Raw genomic sequence first — 17885 nt, 5'->3', positions numbered from 1 at the left:
TTTTAGTTTTGTCTTGATTACTATTCAGTCTCCCTTGCTGGTGTATGGTCTCAAAAAGTCAAGAAGTTGGCAATTCGTGCATGCCATAGTTCTTCCATTGTTCAGTATCTGACTATAATAATGAATCACTAATGGATTAAAGTGTTATTCCTCGTTATAAGTTTCTTAGGCTGAAGAAAGTCCTCATTATATTGGTTTTCTGAACCTGAGAAAATCCTCATTATGTAGGCTTTGTTGGGCTGAAGAAAGTCCTCATTATATAGGCTTTGTTAGGCTGAAGAAAGTCCTCATTATATAGACTTTGTTGGGCTGAAGAAAGTCCTCATATAGGCTTTGTTTGGCTGAAGAAAGTCCTCATTATGTAGGCTTTGTTGGGCTGAAGAAAGTCCTCATTATATAGGCTTAGGCTGAAGAAAGTCCTTATTATATAGGCTTTGTTGGGCTGAAGAAAGTCCTTGGGCTGAAGAAAGTCCTCATTATATAGACTTTGTTGGGCTGAAGAAAGTCCTCATTATATAGGCTTTGTTGGGCTGAAGAAAGACCTCATTATGTAGACTTTGTTGGGCTGAAGAAAGTCCTCATTATATAGGCTTTGTTGGGCTGAAGAAAGACCTCATTATGTAGACTTTGTTGGGCTGAAGAAAGTCCTCATTATATAGGCTTTGTTGGGCTGAAGATAGTCCTCATTATTATACATATAAGTATTCTTGGGCTGAAGAAAGTCATTATGTAGGCTTTAGTGGGCTGAAGAAAGTCCTCATTATACACACTTCCGAACCTGAAGAAAGTCCACATTATAAAGGGTTTGTTGGGCTGAAAAAAGCCCTTATAGGCTTTCTTGTGCTGGTGAAAGCCTTCATTTTAAGCTTTCTTGGGCTGAAGAAAGTCCTCATTTTAATCTTTCTGGAGCTGAAGAAACCCCCCATATTTAACTGTTTGGGTCTGAAGAAAGTCCTTACATAAAGCTTTCTGAGGCTGAAAAATGTTCTTCTTTAAATCTGGAGCTGAAGAAAGTTTCTAGGACTGAAGAAAGTCATATTTTAAGCTTTCTGGAGGTGGAGAAAGTCCTTATTTTAATCTTTGGAGCTGAAGAAATTCCTTATTTTTACCTTTTTAGGACAGAAGAAAGTCCTTATTTTAAGTTTTCTGGAGCTGAAGAAAGTCATTATTTTAGGCTTTTTTGTGTCAGAAGAAAGTCCTTATCAGAAGCTAAGCCCGCCCGCTTAGCTCAGTAGGTAGAGCGTTGGTCTACGGATCGCGGGGTCGTGAATTCTATCCTCGGGCGGGGCGTATGTTCTTCGTGACTATTTGAAAACGACATTGTGTCTGAAATCATTAGTCCTCCACCTCTGATTCATGTGGGGAAGTTGGCAGTTACTTGCGAAGAACAGGTTTGTACTGGTACTGAATCCAGGAACACTGCCCGCCGTTATATGACTGAAATACTGTTGAAAAACGGCGTTAAACTCAAAACAAACAAACAAACTTATCATAAGCTTTCTTGAGCTGAAGAAAGTTCTTATTTTAAGCTCTTCGAAGCTGAAGAAAGTCTTTATTTTAGGCTTTTTGTGGCTGAAGAAAGTCCTTATTTAAAACTTTTTGGGGCTGAAGCAAGTCCTTATTTTATGCTTTCTGGAGCCGAAGAAAGTCCCGGTAATTTTGGACTTTCTGGGGCTGAAGAAATTCTTTGTTTTAAGTTTTTGGGGCTGAAAAGAGTCCAGTACTGCCAGGGTTAAGACTTGATAAGAATGAGAACAGAGTAGTTTAGCATTTGAACTGTTGAGGTTCAACGCAAGGTGGAATATAGTCGAAAATACGATTTTATTTAGGAACCCTTGTAAACCATATAATGCTGCTTGAGGCCCTGATATGGATTTCTCTTTCGGCTTCATTTCTGCGAATTTTGAAAAAAAATGTTTATAGGAAATTTCGGCCTATCTTAGTATTTTTCTTCACCTATTCACACTTTATTATTGACAGTTCAAGAATCCTTTGTTTCGAAAAACAGTAGCAGCAGTTCTCCTTTTGTATTTTAATTTCCAAAATATTTTGTTGTTCGAACTGAGTACATAAAAAGCACAAGTCTGCGAAAAAGTAATCGTTTGTCTTGATAATTACAGCCATTTGCGTAAAGTTAGAGATGTTTAGAGTGCAAGAACCGTGACTCTTAGCTGAATAATATGTCCCTTCTTTAACTCATTTTTCATTTATTTGAATGTTAAACGTCTTTGATGGCATAGTGAATAGCACCTGGACAACGACTGTGTGTTTAGTCGCCACAGGTATCCCATGTGACCAACTCGTCCAGAAGACTGTTAGTAATGTTAGTAGGGGATAGTGCAAGATACAGAAGAAGATCCCATACCAGAATATGTCCTGGTTCTTTAGCATGCCAGGTGTAAAGCACCCATACACGGGACTTTTATCCCAGTGTTGATAATTTTTAGGGAGCGGGGAATCGAACTCGTGACCCCTGGTTTCGTAATCAGACAGTATTACCACTGGATCACTGCGTCCATTCTAAAGTTCTCCCCTTTTTCAAAATGGCGGCAAGAGGCATGGCTCATGACTTCATAATTCGGTCGCAAATTAACAGCATAATTTGAAGCTTGTCATCCAATTTTCGCTACTAGGTCTTGTAAACCAGGAAGTAGGCAGCCTAACTTGAAATAGACTTTATTAAGTGCTTCATAAGGGTTACCTTAAGCCGATGTTCATTCATCAAATTCTGAAGTGCATGGCTCGTCTATTTAAACTGTAAAGTGAAGTTATAAGACAAACTGTCCGTACAACGAAAATATACTGCGTGCTGAACGGCATTCAGTTCTATTTACAGTTCGCACAAGTTGCTCTGCCAGTGGAACTGCTCCATTTCGTTCAAATCTGGCCATTCAAATTCACATACAATTTAATTGTTAAATGTTACGATTTAATAGACTGCACCCAGTAAGTAACACTGTACCTGAGTAGGGGCTAACTGTAAGCCGGTTATAAGTTGAATACAGCAGTTTTCGCTAACGCTCGAAATTAATATCTTAAAACTGCTGTATATAGCTTATAACCTATACATAAAAGTCTATATAAAAAGTCAAAGTTAAACTTTATTTTTCGTATGTCGTGTGCTGCACAACATTAAAATGTTTCCGAAAGTCGTATATCGTTTTCACGGCAAAATAGATTTACTCCTTTAAACGAGAGCCCAAAAACAATTCATTTTGCCTAACGTATTTTTTTTCCTGATCATGCCGAAACAATCATTTACTTTTAACTGCTAACCTAGCGTGTACAATATTGTTTGCCTACATTTAAATCAAAATCGATTTTGTATTTCTCTACATAGTATACCGTAATTGTCATATTGTAAATTATACCCGCGATCATTATAACGAGAACTGTCGGAGGACAGCAACGCTCGACTATTCAAAGCCTTGTCACTAAAAATGAGCCGCGCCATGAGAAAACCAGCATAGTGCATTTGCGACCAGTATGGATCCAGACCAGCCTGCGCTTCCGCGCAGTCTGGTCAGAATCCATGCTGTTCGCTTTCAAAGCCTATTGCAATTAGAGAAACCGTTAGCGAACAGCATGGATCCTGACCAGTCTGCGTGGATGCGCAGGCTGGTCTGGATCCATGCTGTTCGCAAATGCAATATATTGGTTTTCTCAGGGTGCGGCTCAAATGAAAGTATTTAGACATAAACAAGTACAAAAAGGATTAGATTTTTACCGTTTTATGATGTTTAATTATATAACAGATGACGAGGAAGGGGCATAACTTTTTGAAATAGCAAAACAGAGTTATTGTACCTGTATATTGCACTTAAAAGCATTACAGTAAAGTAATGTTTGAAGTTTCAATCTATCTCCACGAGCGGTTACTGAGATGCCAGCTTACCAACAAAAACTTAACAACTCAAAATGGAGAATAACTTTGTAATATGCAAAATAGAGTTACGGAACCTGTGCTTTGCATGTCAGATTTTCACAGGGAACAAGTATATGAGGTTCAAATTCATTCCCACTAGCGGTAACTGTTATACCAGTTTAACCAAAAAAGGGACACAAATTTGTAAAAAAAGCATATATAGAATTTTATCATGTCTTTAATATTGATTTGTGTACTTTGATGAGACTTTAATAAACAATAAAATCTATATTCTACATAGGGACTAAATTTGTCATCAAAAACAAATTAAGGGTGAAAACAAGTAAAAAACACGTAATAACAATAATATTTGTAATGACATAAATTTGTTGAAATATTATTGTTTTTAATCACGACTGTTGAAATTACACTCCATAGTCAAACAAATTCTCGATACATTTATTAAAAGTTAGCACTTTGATTAAATTCAACACTTCTAAATTTCCGACGGATGTTGAATTTCTTTGTGGTGGGGATCTATTTCTACACTCCATAAGAACTAACTGTAACGATAACAACGATATTGTTGTTAATCATTTTTATCTGCAATCTTGTCGTGATGAACCTCCGTTGTAATTCTGAGTGAAAGAAGAAAATGTGCGAGAATGTCTTGATAAACACATAAAAGCAACCACCCTGGGGCGTACACGAGGGTAATAAGTCCCATCAGATTCAGCGGGTAGTGGCTGTAGTCCCAGGAACATGCGTCAAATTGCCTTAGAACAAAGCCGAACGTGAATTCTCACGTGTAAAGTATACATGTACAATGGAAGTCTAAAGTACCACTGCACCCCGCGTTGTATGTATAAATACACATACAATCTCTCCATAAAAAGCTAAAACTTCCATAAATGATGAATGAGGACAATGAAGAATATCCCTTGAGCTGGGTGTTCCCTTGAGGCTCGAAGGAAAGGTCAAATATGGCCGTGAAAACTATTTCATCCAGAAACCCTTGCATGCCGTATATATGGAGCGGAGCCATGCTGGAAGCGGCCTTGACACTGCGTTGTATTTCGGCTACATTTCAAACTAAACAGCTGAAAAGATAAAAAATATAACGTTTTTGAGAAATGTAACGTTAAGCTGTTAGAAAGAAACTTTTAGGAAAATTTTGTGTCATTTTTGTTTGTTCTGTTTTTCATTACTTCACCGATTAAGTTATGGAATTCATACGAATTTTTTCCTCGTAATTTGAATTTCTGTAAATTTTATCCAAGTTTACTGCAGTGCCTTGTTAAACACAGTACATCGGTGCGATCCTCAATAGCAAGTGTCAAACCAAAAACGAAAAAAAAAAAAAAAAAAAATAAAAAAAAATAAAAACCAAAGAGAATACATGAACAAAAACGCGTATATAAAAAAGTGGTTAATAAAAATTGTTGGGTAATAGATCGTGAAAAACTGGTTAATTTTCTTGAAAAGTAACAATGAAAAAAAAAACAAACTCAAAATGCGTTAAGCTTTAATAGAACCTATTGACTTTTGCGGGGTTACCTTAGAGGGGCGCGTCTCGATACATACTTCTGACTGAATATCAAAGGGCATATAATTCTTAACTGTTTCGGTAACGATAAACAAGAGCTGTCACAGAAGACAGCGCGCTCGGCTATTCCGATGCAGGATAGTGAAACTGAGCATATCTGAGGAAGCTTGAACTCTCACTGGATTGTTTAATGACTCTTACAATAGGAGGATACTACGTCATCGCGCACCTGCTAAAACGATCGTCCGCGGACACCAAAGGTAAACAAACCCGTCGCTCGGAAAGTAAAATTTGATCTTTATTTATCAACACTTACTTTTGCAAAATCTCTTTCGGTGCATTGAAGAACTATATGTCCTATAGTGTCCCCGGTGTATATACTTTTCTAACAGTCCTTGTAGTTTTATAGATTACGTTGTTTAAATTTTTTTCTCAAAGATCCACTGCGTAGACGGAATAGATTTGCATGTCTGGCTTAATAGCCGCTTATACAACCGTGCACGAGCTCGAACAATTGTCGTCGGGTCTTTCAAAATCCCCATACACTATCATCAACGTTCAAGTTTGTCCCGTGGTTATGTATTTAGGATGTTTTGAGAGAAAATTTAAAAAGATCCATCATGTAAACGGCTGATGAAAAGATCCACCATGTAAACGGGTGATAAAAAATCGATCCACCAGGATGTAAATTAACCTGAACTTCCTCCTTTTCTTTTTTTTCTAGTTATGCTGATATTCTTTTAATAAATATTAATTGTATATTTCAGAAAATGTTCGTCTGTGCGCTATGCGCTAAAGAATATAAAAGCAAGTCTGGCTTAATTAAGTGTTGGCCCGGGTGATACCTTTGTTAAACATACACGTATCTAAGTGCACATAAAATTTACGCCATGGGAAATTAGCTCAGGTATTGTATGAAAGCTTTGACGCCAACGTTATTGGTGCTAGATGAAAAACGCAGATTTCTAAGATAACCACGAAAGTTAAGTTGACTAATGTTAAGTCCAAAATTAGGACAATGTCCAGATCATGTTAGTGTCGGCGACTGAGGTGGATAAGGAATGGTCACAGTCTCACAGATTACTTTTTCATGCGTATCCATAATACATTAATTAGACATATTTGCGCTAGGAAAAATGGTCAACCTTGTACGGATATGGAACTGTCTTTGTCACATTATCCATCCGACAATTTTGTTATATCTTTACGCTTGATATTTTCTTGTTGACTATTATTTTGGACTATTTTACCATGTGGAATTAATGATTAGATATACTCTAATTTTGTCATACACAATCCCTTACAAAATTAAATACGGATATTTCAAAGAAAAACACAGCAACTTAATCAACTTATTATGTTCAAATTATCGTATCCTTGGGCTCACTAGGATCGTTGACACTGTTATCTGGAGTAGAAAACAAAGTCTAGCGTTCTCTTAGGGATACATATTGATACACATAGGATAAGACTGATATTTGTAAGAATACGAATAATATTGTTATCAAAATATTTTTGAACATACGTACATCTCTATTCTAACATATTTGAATTATAATATGTTTAAATTTACTTTTAAAGACAGAATAATAAACTAGAATGTAAACTGTAATTATAAATACTGAATTTGTGAAACGTGATAGACATTTGAACTAATAAATTCTTCCTTAAAACAGTTAGAATTTCGACTAAACAAAACTTTACATTACAAAGTGGATTAATCATTAAGGACAACCTACCATTTGGAATGTCAGTGTACTCTGTCTCAGGTGATTCAATAGTGGGCGGTGATGAAGTAAGCAGCATTACTGGTGAGATTGGACCCACTGCAGTAAAGATCTCAGCCTGACTCGAGCTAACACTTATATCTGTATAATAATAATAATAATCATAATAATAATAAGAAGAAGAAGAAGAAAAAGAAGAATAAAATGAATCATGATAATACCAGATTTATATAGCATGAGGACATGCAGCCTTGGTGACATTGATCCACAGAACAGAGAAGCCTATAGGTATTAGAAACTCCATCTGCTGCCTATCCCGAAGCCAGGGACACCCGCATCAGTTGACAAATAAACTCAGGATCAAGTCAAATCAAGTCAATTCCTTCCATACAAAATGAATATTCAAAGACGCTTAAAAACGACATATATACCAAAAAGCAGATAAAAAGCTTCATATATTGTTCTCAATTACATTGTAAAATGTGTTTTACATCGCTACACTGACACCAGGTTTCTTAAGAATTTCTTATAGTTAATCAACAAATTATGGCGACATACCGTTTGGGATTTCATTGTACCCAGGTGAGCCAATATTGTCCGGTGGCGACGTCAATACCATTTCTCGTGAGACTGGTAAAAGTGAAGAGAAGACGCCAACCTCACTCGAGCCAACACTGTTATCTGTAAGAACATAAATGTTACATGTATTGCTTGCAAGTCCTTACACTGCCACTGTTTATATTAAATTTTAATATTGAAACATGTAATTAATGTGCTCAGTGTGCATTCAAAACATGTATAAGAGAAAAAAGAAATATGTCTGAAGTATTTACAATTTAAGATATTCGATTGATAATTGAATCAAATAACATCAAAACGTTGACCATGGTAATGTTAAATATGAGCCGTGCCATGGGAAAATCAACATAGTGGGTATGCGACCAGCATGGATCCAGACCAGCCTGCGCATCCGCGCAGTCTGGTCAGGCTCCATGCTGTTCGCTTTTAAAGCCTATTGGAATTGGAGAAACTGTTAGCGAACAGCATGGAGCCTGACCAGACTGCGCGGATGCGCAGGCTGGTCTGGATCCATGCTGGTCGCATACCCACTATGTTGGTTTTCCCATGGCACGGCTCATATAATGACACTGTTGTTAATATGTCTGTTCTCGCAATATTACTATGAATATTACATTTATAACTTTACTGCGTTCAATTTAAGACTGAAATGTTGGGAAAACGAAATTCTAATTTATTGAAAATATATTTACCACAAGGTGTTCCAAACTGCAGTTGACGAAACCCTTTTCTGTGTGGTGACTTTGTCGGTGTCATGAATTTCCTAGTCATGGGTGACTTCACAGGAGATCTGAACTTCCTTTTCTTGAAGATATTTGATATCTTAGGCTGTGGTGGTGACTTTGACGGTCCATCAACAGGATGACTTGCTTTCAGTGCAGTCCTGTACTCCTTGTTTGACCGATATCGCTTTGTCCGTGTAAGGGACAAGGTCGCCTTCTTTTTTCTCATCTCTGTAACAGTGAATAAGAATGAGAAACAAGGTGGTACCGTATTAAAGTACTTATTGAAAGGTCAAGCTACCAACCATGTTTTATAAATTTACATGGTGGATCGATTTTTTATCACCCGTTTACATGGTGGATCTTTTCATCAGCCGTTTACATGATGGATCTTTTTAAATTTTCTCTCAAAACATCCTAAATACATAACCACGGGACAAACTTGAACGTTGATGATAGTGTATGGGCATTTTGGAAGACCCGACGACAATTGTTCGAGCTCGTGCACGGATGTATTAGCGGCTATTAAGCCAGACATGCAAATCTATGGGTCCGTCTACGCAGTGGATCTTTGAGAAAAAATGTTTAAACATCGTAATCTATAAAACTACAAGGACTGTTAGAAAAGTACACCGGGGACACTATAGGACATATAGTTCTTCGATGCACCGAAAGAGATTTTGCAAAAAGTCAGTGTTGATAAATAAAGATCAAATTTTACTTTCCGAGCGACGGGTTTGTTTACATTTGGTGTCCGCGGACGATCGTTTTAGCAGGTGCGCGATGACGTAGTATCCTCCTATTGTCTTATGTGGAAGGCAGTATTGGAAAAAGCTTTTAAGTCTGAGTCAGATGTATTCAGTACACATTACTGAGACAGAGAGAAAGTGTTTCAAAACATTAACTTAGTACAAAAGACGAACATGGAAATTACCTTATTTTAGATATAAATATTTATAATCATAGGATGACCAGAATTTTATGAAAATATTAAACAGAAAATGTATAATATTGGAAATGATCACATCATAATATGTGGAGATTGGAACCTGGTTATTAATCCTACTTTAGATTATGAAAATTATAACTCAGTCAATAATCAAAGAGCTAGAAAAGTTATCACTAATCTTATTGAAAATGGTGGTTTTGTAGATGTTTGGTGAATTCAAAATGAAAATATAAGGCAATACACATGGAGGAGACTGAATCCAATTAAGAAACAATCAAGACTCGACTTCTTTCTAATAAGTGACAGTGTTATGAATTTTGCAACAGATTCAAACATTACTCCTGGTTATAGGTCGGATCATAATGGCATAACTTTAACACTAAAATTTAATGATAACATACGGGGAAAAGGTTACTGGAAATTTAACAATTCCCTTTTAAAAGATGAAAATTATATTATATTAGTTAAAACTACGTTAGCAAATCTAACTGAACAACATAAAACTGAACGAAATGAATTTACTGCGGATAATACAAACGATAATTCCTTCAAAAATAAACAGGTTTAATTAAACATCAATGATCAACTATTTTTAGAAACGTTTTTAGTTATACTTAGAGGTGAAACTATAAAATATTGCTCTGAAAAAAGGAAAAGAGAACGTAAAAGAGAAATGGATCTAGAAAAAGATATCGAAAATTTAGAAAAATATGTCAATGAACATTTCATGACTGTAAATGAAAATAGAATTAATGAACTGCAGGAGAAAAAGTCTGAATTAGAAACTTTAAGACAAAAAAATATTGATCGTGTGATGGTAAGGTCAAGATGTAGATACGAAAATTTAGGAGAAAAGCCATCAATCTACTTTTTCAATCTCGAAAACAGAAATTTTACAAACAAAACAATAAATAAACTTATTGATGAAAATAATGTTCACTATACTAATACTAAAGCCATTTTAAACTATCAAAAAGGTTACTATGAAAAGTTGTATAAAAATTATTTAAAGGTTGATGAAACGCCACTTGTGAATATCATTGGAAATAATCCAAGGGAATTAAGTCCGTCAGAGTCTTTAAAACTAGAAGGTGAAATAGATATAAAAGAATTAAGCAAATCCCTTAACGATATGGAAAATAACAAAAGCCCCGGGTTAGATGGATATACTGTTGATTTTTTTAAGTTTTTCTGGAAAGACATCGCATATTTTGTTTTGAGATCATTAAACCACGGTTATAATATAAACAACTTATCAGTAACACAAAAACAAGGGGTCATAACCTGTCTTCCAAAACCAAACAAAGATTGATGTTTGATGAAAAACTTGCGACCAATTTCTCTTTTGAATATGGTTTATGAGTTAGCATCAACTGTGATAGCAAATCGATTAAAACGCGTCTTGGATAAACTTATCCATCAAGATCAAAAAGGTTTCGTAGCCGGTAGATTTATTGGGGAAAACATCAGACTTATTTATGACACCATGTTTGAAACTAACTCTCAAAACATACATGGCTTGCTGCTCTCCATAGATTTTCAGCAAGCATTTGACTCAATCTCATGGGCATTTATACATAAAACTTAACATTTCTTTAATTTTGGGAACTCATTTAAGAAGTGGGTACGTTTATTTCAAAATGGGAGTGAAACATGCATTGTACAAAATGGTCACCTATCTGATTTTTTCTTCCTTGAAAGGGGTTGCAGACAAGGAGATCCAATTTCTCCTTACTTATTTATTTTATGTTCTGAGATATTAGGGCTAATGATCAGACGAAATAACAGTATTGTAGGTATTAATTTGCAGTATAAACAATATAAAATCAGTCAATATGCTGATGACTTCCAGATGTTTTTAAACGGGTCCGAAGAATCGCTAAGACACTGTTTGATAACACTTAATAACTTTTATACAATGTCAGGTTTAAAAATAAACATTGATAAAACAAGAGCCTACTGGATTGGTTCATTAAGAAACACTGCACTTAAGTTATGCAATGATCAACCATTAGATTGGAGTCAAGAACCCATTAAAATACTTGGTGTCCGTTTCTCTGCAAATGTTTATGATATTTGGAATCTGAATGCACCTGAAATTTTGCTGAAGTGTAGGAACATCCTTAGTGTCGGTCAAAACGAAAACTTACCCTTTTCGGAAGAGAAAGTTTTCTAAAATCCCTCGTCTTATCTAAGTTCGTTTACATATTTATATCACTCCCCGATCCCTCGGATGAGTTTATTAAACAGTTAGAACTATTGCCTATAACTTTGTACGGAATAACGGACCAGATAAAATAAAAAGAGTAAACGCTGTCAAAAATATAGAATCCGGAGGACTGAGAATGGTAAACATCAAAGCTTTTATTTTAAGTCTTAAAATTAGTTGGATAAGAAGATTAGCTATTTTTAACTGTGATACATGGAACTCTCTTTTGACATTTTCATTTGATAAGATTATTTCTTTAGGTTCGCAATATTCAAAAATACTCGCTATGGAAATACAAAATCCTTTTTGGCGAAATGTTCTTAATAGCTGGGGTAAATTTATTGAATGCTGTGAAGTCAGCAACTTAGAAGACATTCTGTACTCACCTTTATGGTATAACCACAGCTTTAGAAATAAAACGGAATACATAGAGAATTGGTATCGTAATAATATCGTATATGTAATGGATTTACTTGACAATGAGGGAATGTTTTTGAATTTAGAAGGTCTAAAAAACAATTACACAATAAATGGAACCTTTTTAAATTTACATCGTATTATTTCAAATATACCAATAGACTGGAAAAACAAAATAAGGCAAAACGCAAATGATATTATTCAGTATAAAACTAATATGTATTTAAATCCTTATCTAAAAAAAGTTGATTGAAGAAAAGAAAGGGAGCCGTAGTTTTTATGATACATTTGTCGATACGAAAAGTATAATGGTACCTAATAAATGGGTACAAACAATGGGAATTACCGAGTCAGAGTTTAAGGAATACTGTAAAAATCTACAGACAATAAAAGAAGTAAAGCTAAAAGATTTTCAGTTTAAAATAAATCAACACATACTTGTTACAAACACGTTTTTATATGTCATTAAAAAAAGCGACAGTAATATATGTTCCTACTGTAAAACTCAGAGAGAAACGATTGAACATTTATTCAATCTATGCCCATATGTTCAAAATTATTTAATAGAAGTGAAAAACTGGATAAGAAATGAGTATGAAATAGTCTTAGATATACAAGAAAAGCAATTTCTTTTCTCATATGCTAAAGATAACCATAAAGGAAATTTTATATCATTACTACTTAAATACTACATTTATAAGTCGAAGTTTAAAGAAAATTGTGTACAGTGTCTAAATATTCCATTTTTTATTCAATATTTAAAACAAAAATTCATAACACTGAAATATATAGCTAAACTTAACAGAGTATCAAAAGTTTGAAAAAAACTGGTCAAACTTGGTCCAAAAACTGAATATATGACCAAACCTTAATACGTAGAATTACAGAATTGTATAAAAAATATTTACATTTGCTACTTTTCAAATTACCCGCATCTAATGAAAAATAAAGGGTTTATAATTGGCGATAGCAGGAAAAGGTACCCTTTTATGTTTTTTTATCTTCTTATTTCTTTTTTCTTTTTCATTTTTGGGTCAGTAGTTTTTTTTCTTTTTGTTTTTTTTTCAGGAAAACTTTTTTGAGGTCCATTTGAGGCCCACTTCCAAAAAATAATCCCTTTTATCTGCGAAATTCCAATATGTATGGTTTTGTTTTAATATCAAGTAGATTGCTTATATCCATTTACTGTGTATGTACATGTGTTTGCTGGAGTTTAAAAAATATACATTGCTGTACTATATAATTTCATATCGTATTCATACATACTGTAAGGTTCAAAATATATATTGTTGTACTATATTATTTCATAATTTCATATTGTATTCATATATATTATACATATTGTAAGTTTAATAGGTGGATGGCTCTCCGACCCCTATTATACCAATTTACGGGGATAATAAACGGGGTTACCATCTGGGCCTCAAAAACCAAAAAACAAAAAACTTAGTACAAAAGAGACATAATTCATGAAACATTTCTGCATGAGTCATATCATGTGACTAATAAGTTGTAACTACTATTTTAGGTTTGACTCAAATCCATGCAGTAATAACTGAAATAGAGCGGAAGTACATCACAACTTTAATGTCTGAAAAGTATTTGCCGTAATTTCGTGTCGGCGTGGCGAAAACACGACCACACGAAAACTCGAAAAAAACCTAATTTGTCGAGTTTTCGTGTCGGAGGGGCGAAAACACGAAAACACGACAGCACGACAAATAAAGGGCGCCAACACGACATATTTATACCCGCCAACACGAAAACTCGACAGATAAATTTGTCGTGTCAGCGCCCTCTAAACGTCGAGTTTTCGCGTAAAATGTGTCGTGTTTTCGCCCCGCCGACACGACAACACGAAAACTCGACAAATTAGTTTTTTTGTCGAGTTTTCGTGTTTTCGCCCCGCCAACACGAAATGGCAGAAATCAGCCACCATAGTAAAGTACCCATTCACGATCCACATACCAGAATGTCACTTATTTTATTTGGAGGAACGAGAGATCGAACCCAAAATCCCTGGTTTCGTAGCCAAACAGTGTCACCACTTGGCCTCTGTGTCCGCTGTAAAAATATGTCAGGCCCGATAATCGAAGTCCAGCGCTCTCCCTGTACTGAAATAACCCAGTGCTGTCGCTCTGTGTAAACGGTACATGTACCGTTCAAACATTCCGATACACTAGGAGTGCAAGGTACACATTTTTAGCACATGTATAAATCACATGTATAATTCAAGATCAGTAGTATAATACAATAGATTAAGTTATTTTCCTATATTTATTGTATCCGAAAGATCTCAAAAAAATAATAAAATCAGCTTTAAAACTATCAAAAAGGAGGAATAAACGCTTACCTTTAAATATTTAACTTTCTATATCCTGCATTCAGTCGATAATATTCCCGTGCGCAAGTTTAACGGTACCAAAGAAAGACAATTCCCAAATGGGACTCAATACTGATCAATATTCCAATACCAATATATAAATAATGCAAAAAAAACAAAAAAAAAAACAACAAAGAAATGTGTATTGTATTACATTCACCGGGGTTCACCATCAAAGAATGACAACTTTATCCAATTTCATATAGATTTCATTTTAGATTTTCATAATTACGTTTACATATATATCAATCTTGAACTTGTTAATGGCCATGTTTTATTTACTTTAATGTATAATATATTAACTCGTCTTTGTTTGATCTTTTAGGTCAACACGGACGAATGGTCTGTGTTTAAATTTCTTTTGCTATTTAACAGTCGTATATAAATTTTGATGTGTCTAAATATAACGATATATGCCCGATTTTATAAATTAATTGACAGAAATGTCAAAACTCTGATCAATTACTCCCTATCTCTTATTAAACCACGGCGTAGTACAAACAAATGAGCCGCGCCATGAGAAAACCAGCTTAGTGGCTTTGCGACCAGCATGAATCCAGACCAGCCTGCCGCGCAGGCTGGTCAGGATCCATGCTGTTCGCTTTTAAAGCCTATTGCAATTGGAGAAACTGTTAGCGAACAGCATGGATCCTGACCAGACTGCGTGGATGCGCAGGCTGGTCTGTATCCATGCTGGTCGCAAAGACACTATGTTGGTTTTCTCGTGGCGAGGCTCAAATTAAGTTTTGCAAATAGCAAAAAAAAACGTGTATTTATTGGTTTAAAGCCATTAGAATAAGTCTGGTTTACGTTGCATAGATGTTCGACCGGCTTTTTATAACCAATTGTATTTCGTCATTTAAGTCCAAAAAGAATGTTTTTAGAGACTAAGTAACGTTAATAGCCAATTATGTTTCTACATTTCTGTCAGGAATGCTTGTAGTGACGCAAACAATGTCTCCAATCCCTTCTTAGTTCTATTTTGTATTTTTTCTTTTCATTGATTAAGTGCCTTGACAATTGCAGTTACACTAGACACAGGCTATTGAACGGAACACTGAGACGAACTTTTTTCAAGACTGTTTCCTGAAAACTCCGGCACATGCAATATTCCTTCTCCTTATCGGTACAATAGGCTTGCGTAGAGGTTGTGGTGCCTCCTATAAAACAACAACACCTGAACATTTGTGTTACCCGCTTTTGTTTTATTTTGTTTTACAAACATGTTGATATGTTCAATGAAAACATCAGGCTAGATTGTGTTAGATCAGGATTTTACTCATGAGTTGGGTAGACAGTAGTAAAAAACTTTACTATATGTTCTGTATAAAATTAGCAATCTTCTGAAGCCAGGCCCATTTTAAAAAAGGATTACTAGCCTTTTGTTCTTAAATGACATATAAACCACAAAAGAACACCAAGAAAAGTAGGGGTCATGTATCTTCTAAGAGAGACTTTTTGTGTGACAGGTCAACACTATGAAATATCTTCCAAACTGACAGCTAAAATGTGGGTATGAACACATATGTAATTAGGTGTGTTTACATTTCTATGAATGCAAACAATCTCCTTGAACTGAAATGCTGCCAAATTGTCAGGTATAGGTTCACAAGGAAATAAAAACGGGACCTGGCTTACATAAAACATGAAAATGTCACTTTAACTGGGAAAAAATGGAGGAGGATTCTTTCTTTCTGCTATTATCTGCTGCTTGATTACCGATTAAGTACTACTGTACCTGAATGAATCGAATTTGCTTTTTCCCCAAATTTTGTGATTATATAAAATATTCGACATATTTTATTAATTCTCCAAAATTTTGCATGGAGTCATGTTCTTAAGTCAATGCAGTAAAAAAGAACACTGTTCTTAGGTCAGGAACAAGAGCTTAACAGATTGTTCTAAAGAAAACCTGAAGTATATTCTTTCGGACTACTCGAAACATTCTGGACATATTCTTAGTCAATGCACAGGTGCTGTGACCTAGGGTAGTTTTGTTCAAAGTATATTATAATTAATGTTTTAATTACTGAAAAGTTATTCTAAAAGAAATCAATGTGTACATGCATGTAGCTACAAATAGCAGATGCGACTATTTAGCTACATCTTAGATCCATATATTTTGTGAGTCATTATTTCTGGAGAATCAGGGGTTTTCTACAGTAAAACGGACAGTGTTTTTGGACACGTTGCTTAGCAGGGCTTTGCAACCTGAGGGTTGCTTTATATGGAAACCTGGTGTAATTGTATGAAAGGACACAAACGAGTGTATGGCATGTGTTGGAAGTAAGGAAAAAATGCTCAAATTTTCTTGATTCTAAAAGGGGTTAGAGGTAGACTATAATGTCTATTCCTTTTAAAGGTGACCACATGAGTCAAAATTAATGCTTTCATTTTGAAGCTTACCTTATTGCCACATCACAATGTAAGGCGGAAGTACTGCTTTTTTGTACTTATAACCTATAAAGAAAAACAGTTGCGAATCGCGGACTTGCTAAAAATCTAGCAAAAACCCGCTCCCCTGCCACCTTATAGAACGAGGGATTCCAGCGTACGAGTAATCATTGTGTAAAATAAATAATGCTTGAAGCTCCTCGTAGATGGCCTGGTCTAAAATCTTATCTGAAGTAACGGAAGTCAGACGAAATGGAAACGGTCATCCATCCGTTCAGATTCAGCTCAAATTTGCAAAAGTACATGTATATATAGAATTTTATCATGTCTTTAATATTGATTTGTGTACTTTGATGAGACTTTAATAAACAATAAAATCTATATTCTACATAGGGACTAAATTTGTCATCAAAAACAAATTAAGGGTGAAAACAAGTAAAAAACACGTAATAACAATAATATTTGTAATGACATAAATTTGTTGAAATATTATTGTTTTAATCACGACTGTTGAAATTACACTCCATAGTCAAACAAATTCTCGATACATTTATTAAAAGTTAGCACTTTGATTAAATTCAACACTTCTAAATTTCCGACGGATGTTGAATTTCTTTGTGGTGGGGATCTTTTTCTACACTCCATAAGAACTAACTGTAACTATAACAACGATATTGTTGTTAATCATTTTTATCTGCAATCTTGTCGTGATAAACCTCCGTTGTAATTCTGAGTGAAAGAAGAAAATGTGCGAGAATGTCTTGATAAACACATAAAAGCAACCACCCTGGGGCGTACACGAGGGTAATAAGTCCCATCAGATTCAGCGGGTAGTGGCTGTAGTCCCAGGAACATGCGTCAAATTGCCTTAGAACAAAGCCGAACGTGAATTCCCACGTGTAAAGTATACACATGTACAATGGAAGTCTAAAGTACCACTGCACCCCGCGTTGTATGTATAAATACACATACAATCTCTCCACAAAAAAGCTACAACTTCCATAAATGATGAATGAGAACAATGAAGAATATCCCTTGAGCTGGGTGTTCCCTTGAGGCTCGAAGAAAAGGTCAAATATGGCCGTGAAAACTAT

General features: G+C 35.1%; 1 protein-coding gene across 3 annotated transcripts; it reads right to left on the bottom strand.

The window, feature by feature from the left end:
* Positions 1–4513: 4513 nt before the first annotated feature.
* LOC123530083 (uncharacterized) lies at positions 4514–14668 on the bottom strand. Of its 3 annotated transcripts, none has more exons than XR_006682263.2 (6): positions 14368–14668; positions 8410–8670; positions 7697–7819; positions 7151–7279; positions 5728–6819; positions 4514–4965 (listed from the first exon to the last, which is right to left on the bottom strand). XR_006682263.2 is itself a non-coding variant. In XM_053521851.1 (5 exons), exons 2-5 carry the CDS (start codon positions 8666–8668, stop codon positions 4958–4960), a joined length of 519 nt encoding a protein of 172 aa, XP_053377826.1. In that variant the 5' UTR covers positions 8669–8670; positions 14368–14662; the 3' UTR covers positions 4514–4957. The 3 variants fall into 3 exon arrangements, 1 of the variants encoding a protein (XP_053377826.1); XR_008366780.1 differs by lacking the exon at positions 14368–14668 and adding an exon at positions 13983–14184; XM_053521851.1 differs by lacking the exon at positions 5728–6819 and having other exon boundaries at positions 14368–14662.
* Between the last annotated feature and the right edge of the window lie 3217 nt (positions 14669–17885).

This window comes from Mercenaria mercenaria, chromosome 13 (assembly GCF_021730395.1).
Source record: "Mercenaria mercenaria strain notata chromosome 13, MADL_Memer_1, whole genome shotgun sequence".
Taxonomy (NCBI): Eukaryota; Metazoa; Mollusca; class Bivalvia; order Venerida; family Veneridae; genus Mercenaria; species Mercenaria mercenaria.
Note: the sequence above shows the minus strand (reverse complement) of the source record. Positions and strands in the feature narration are given on the sequence as shown.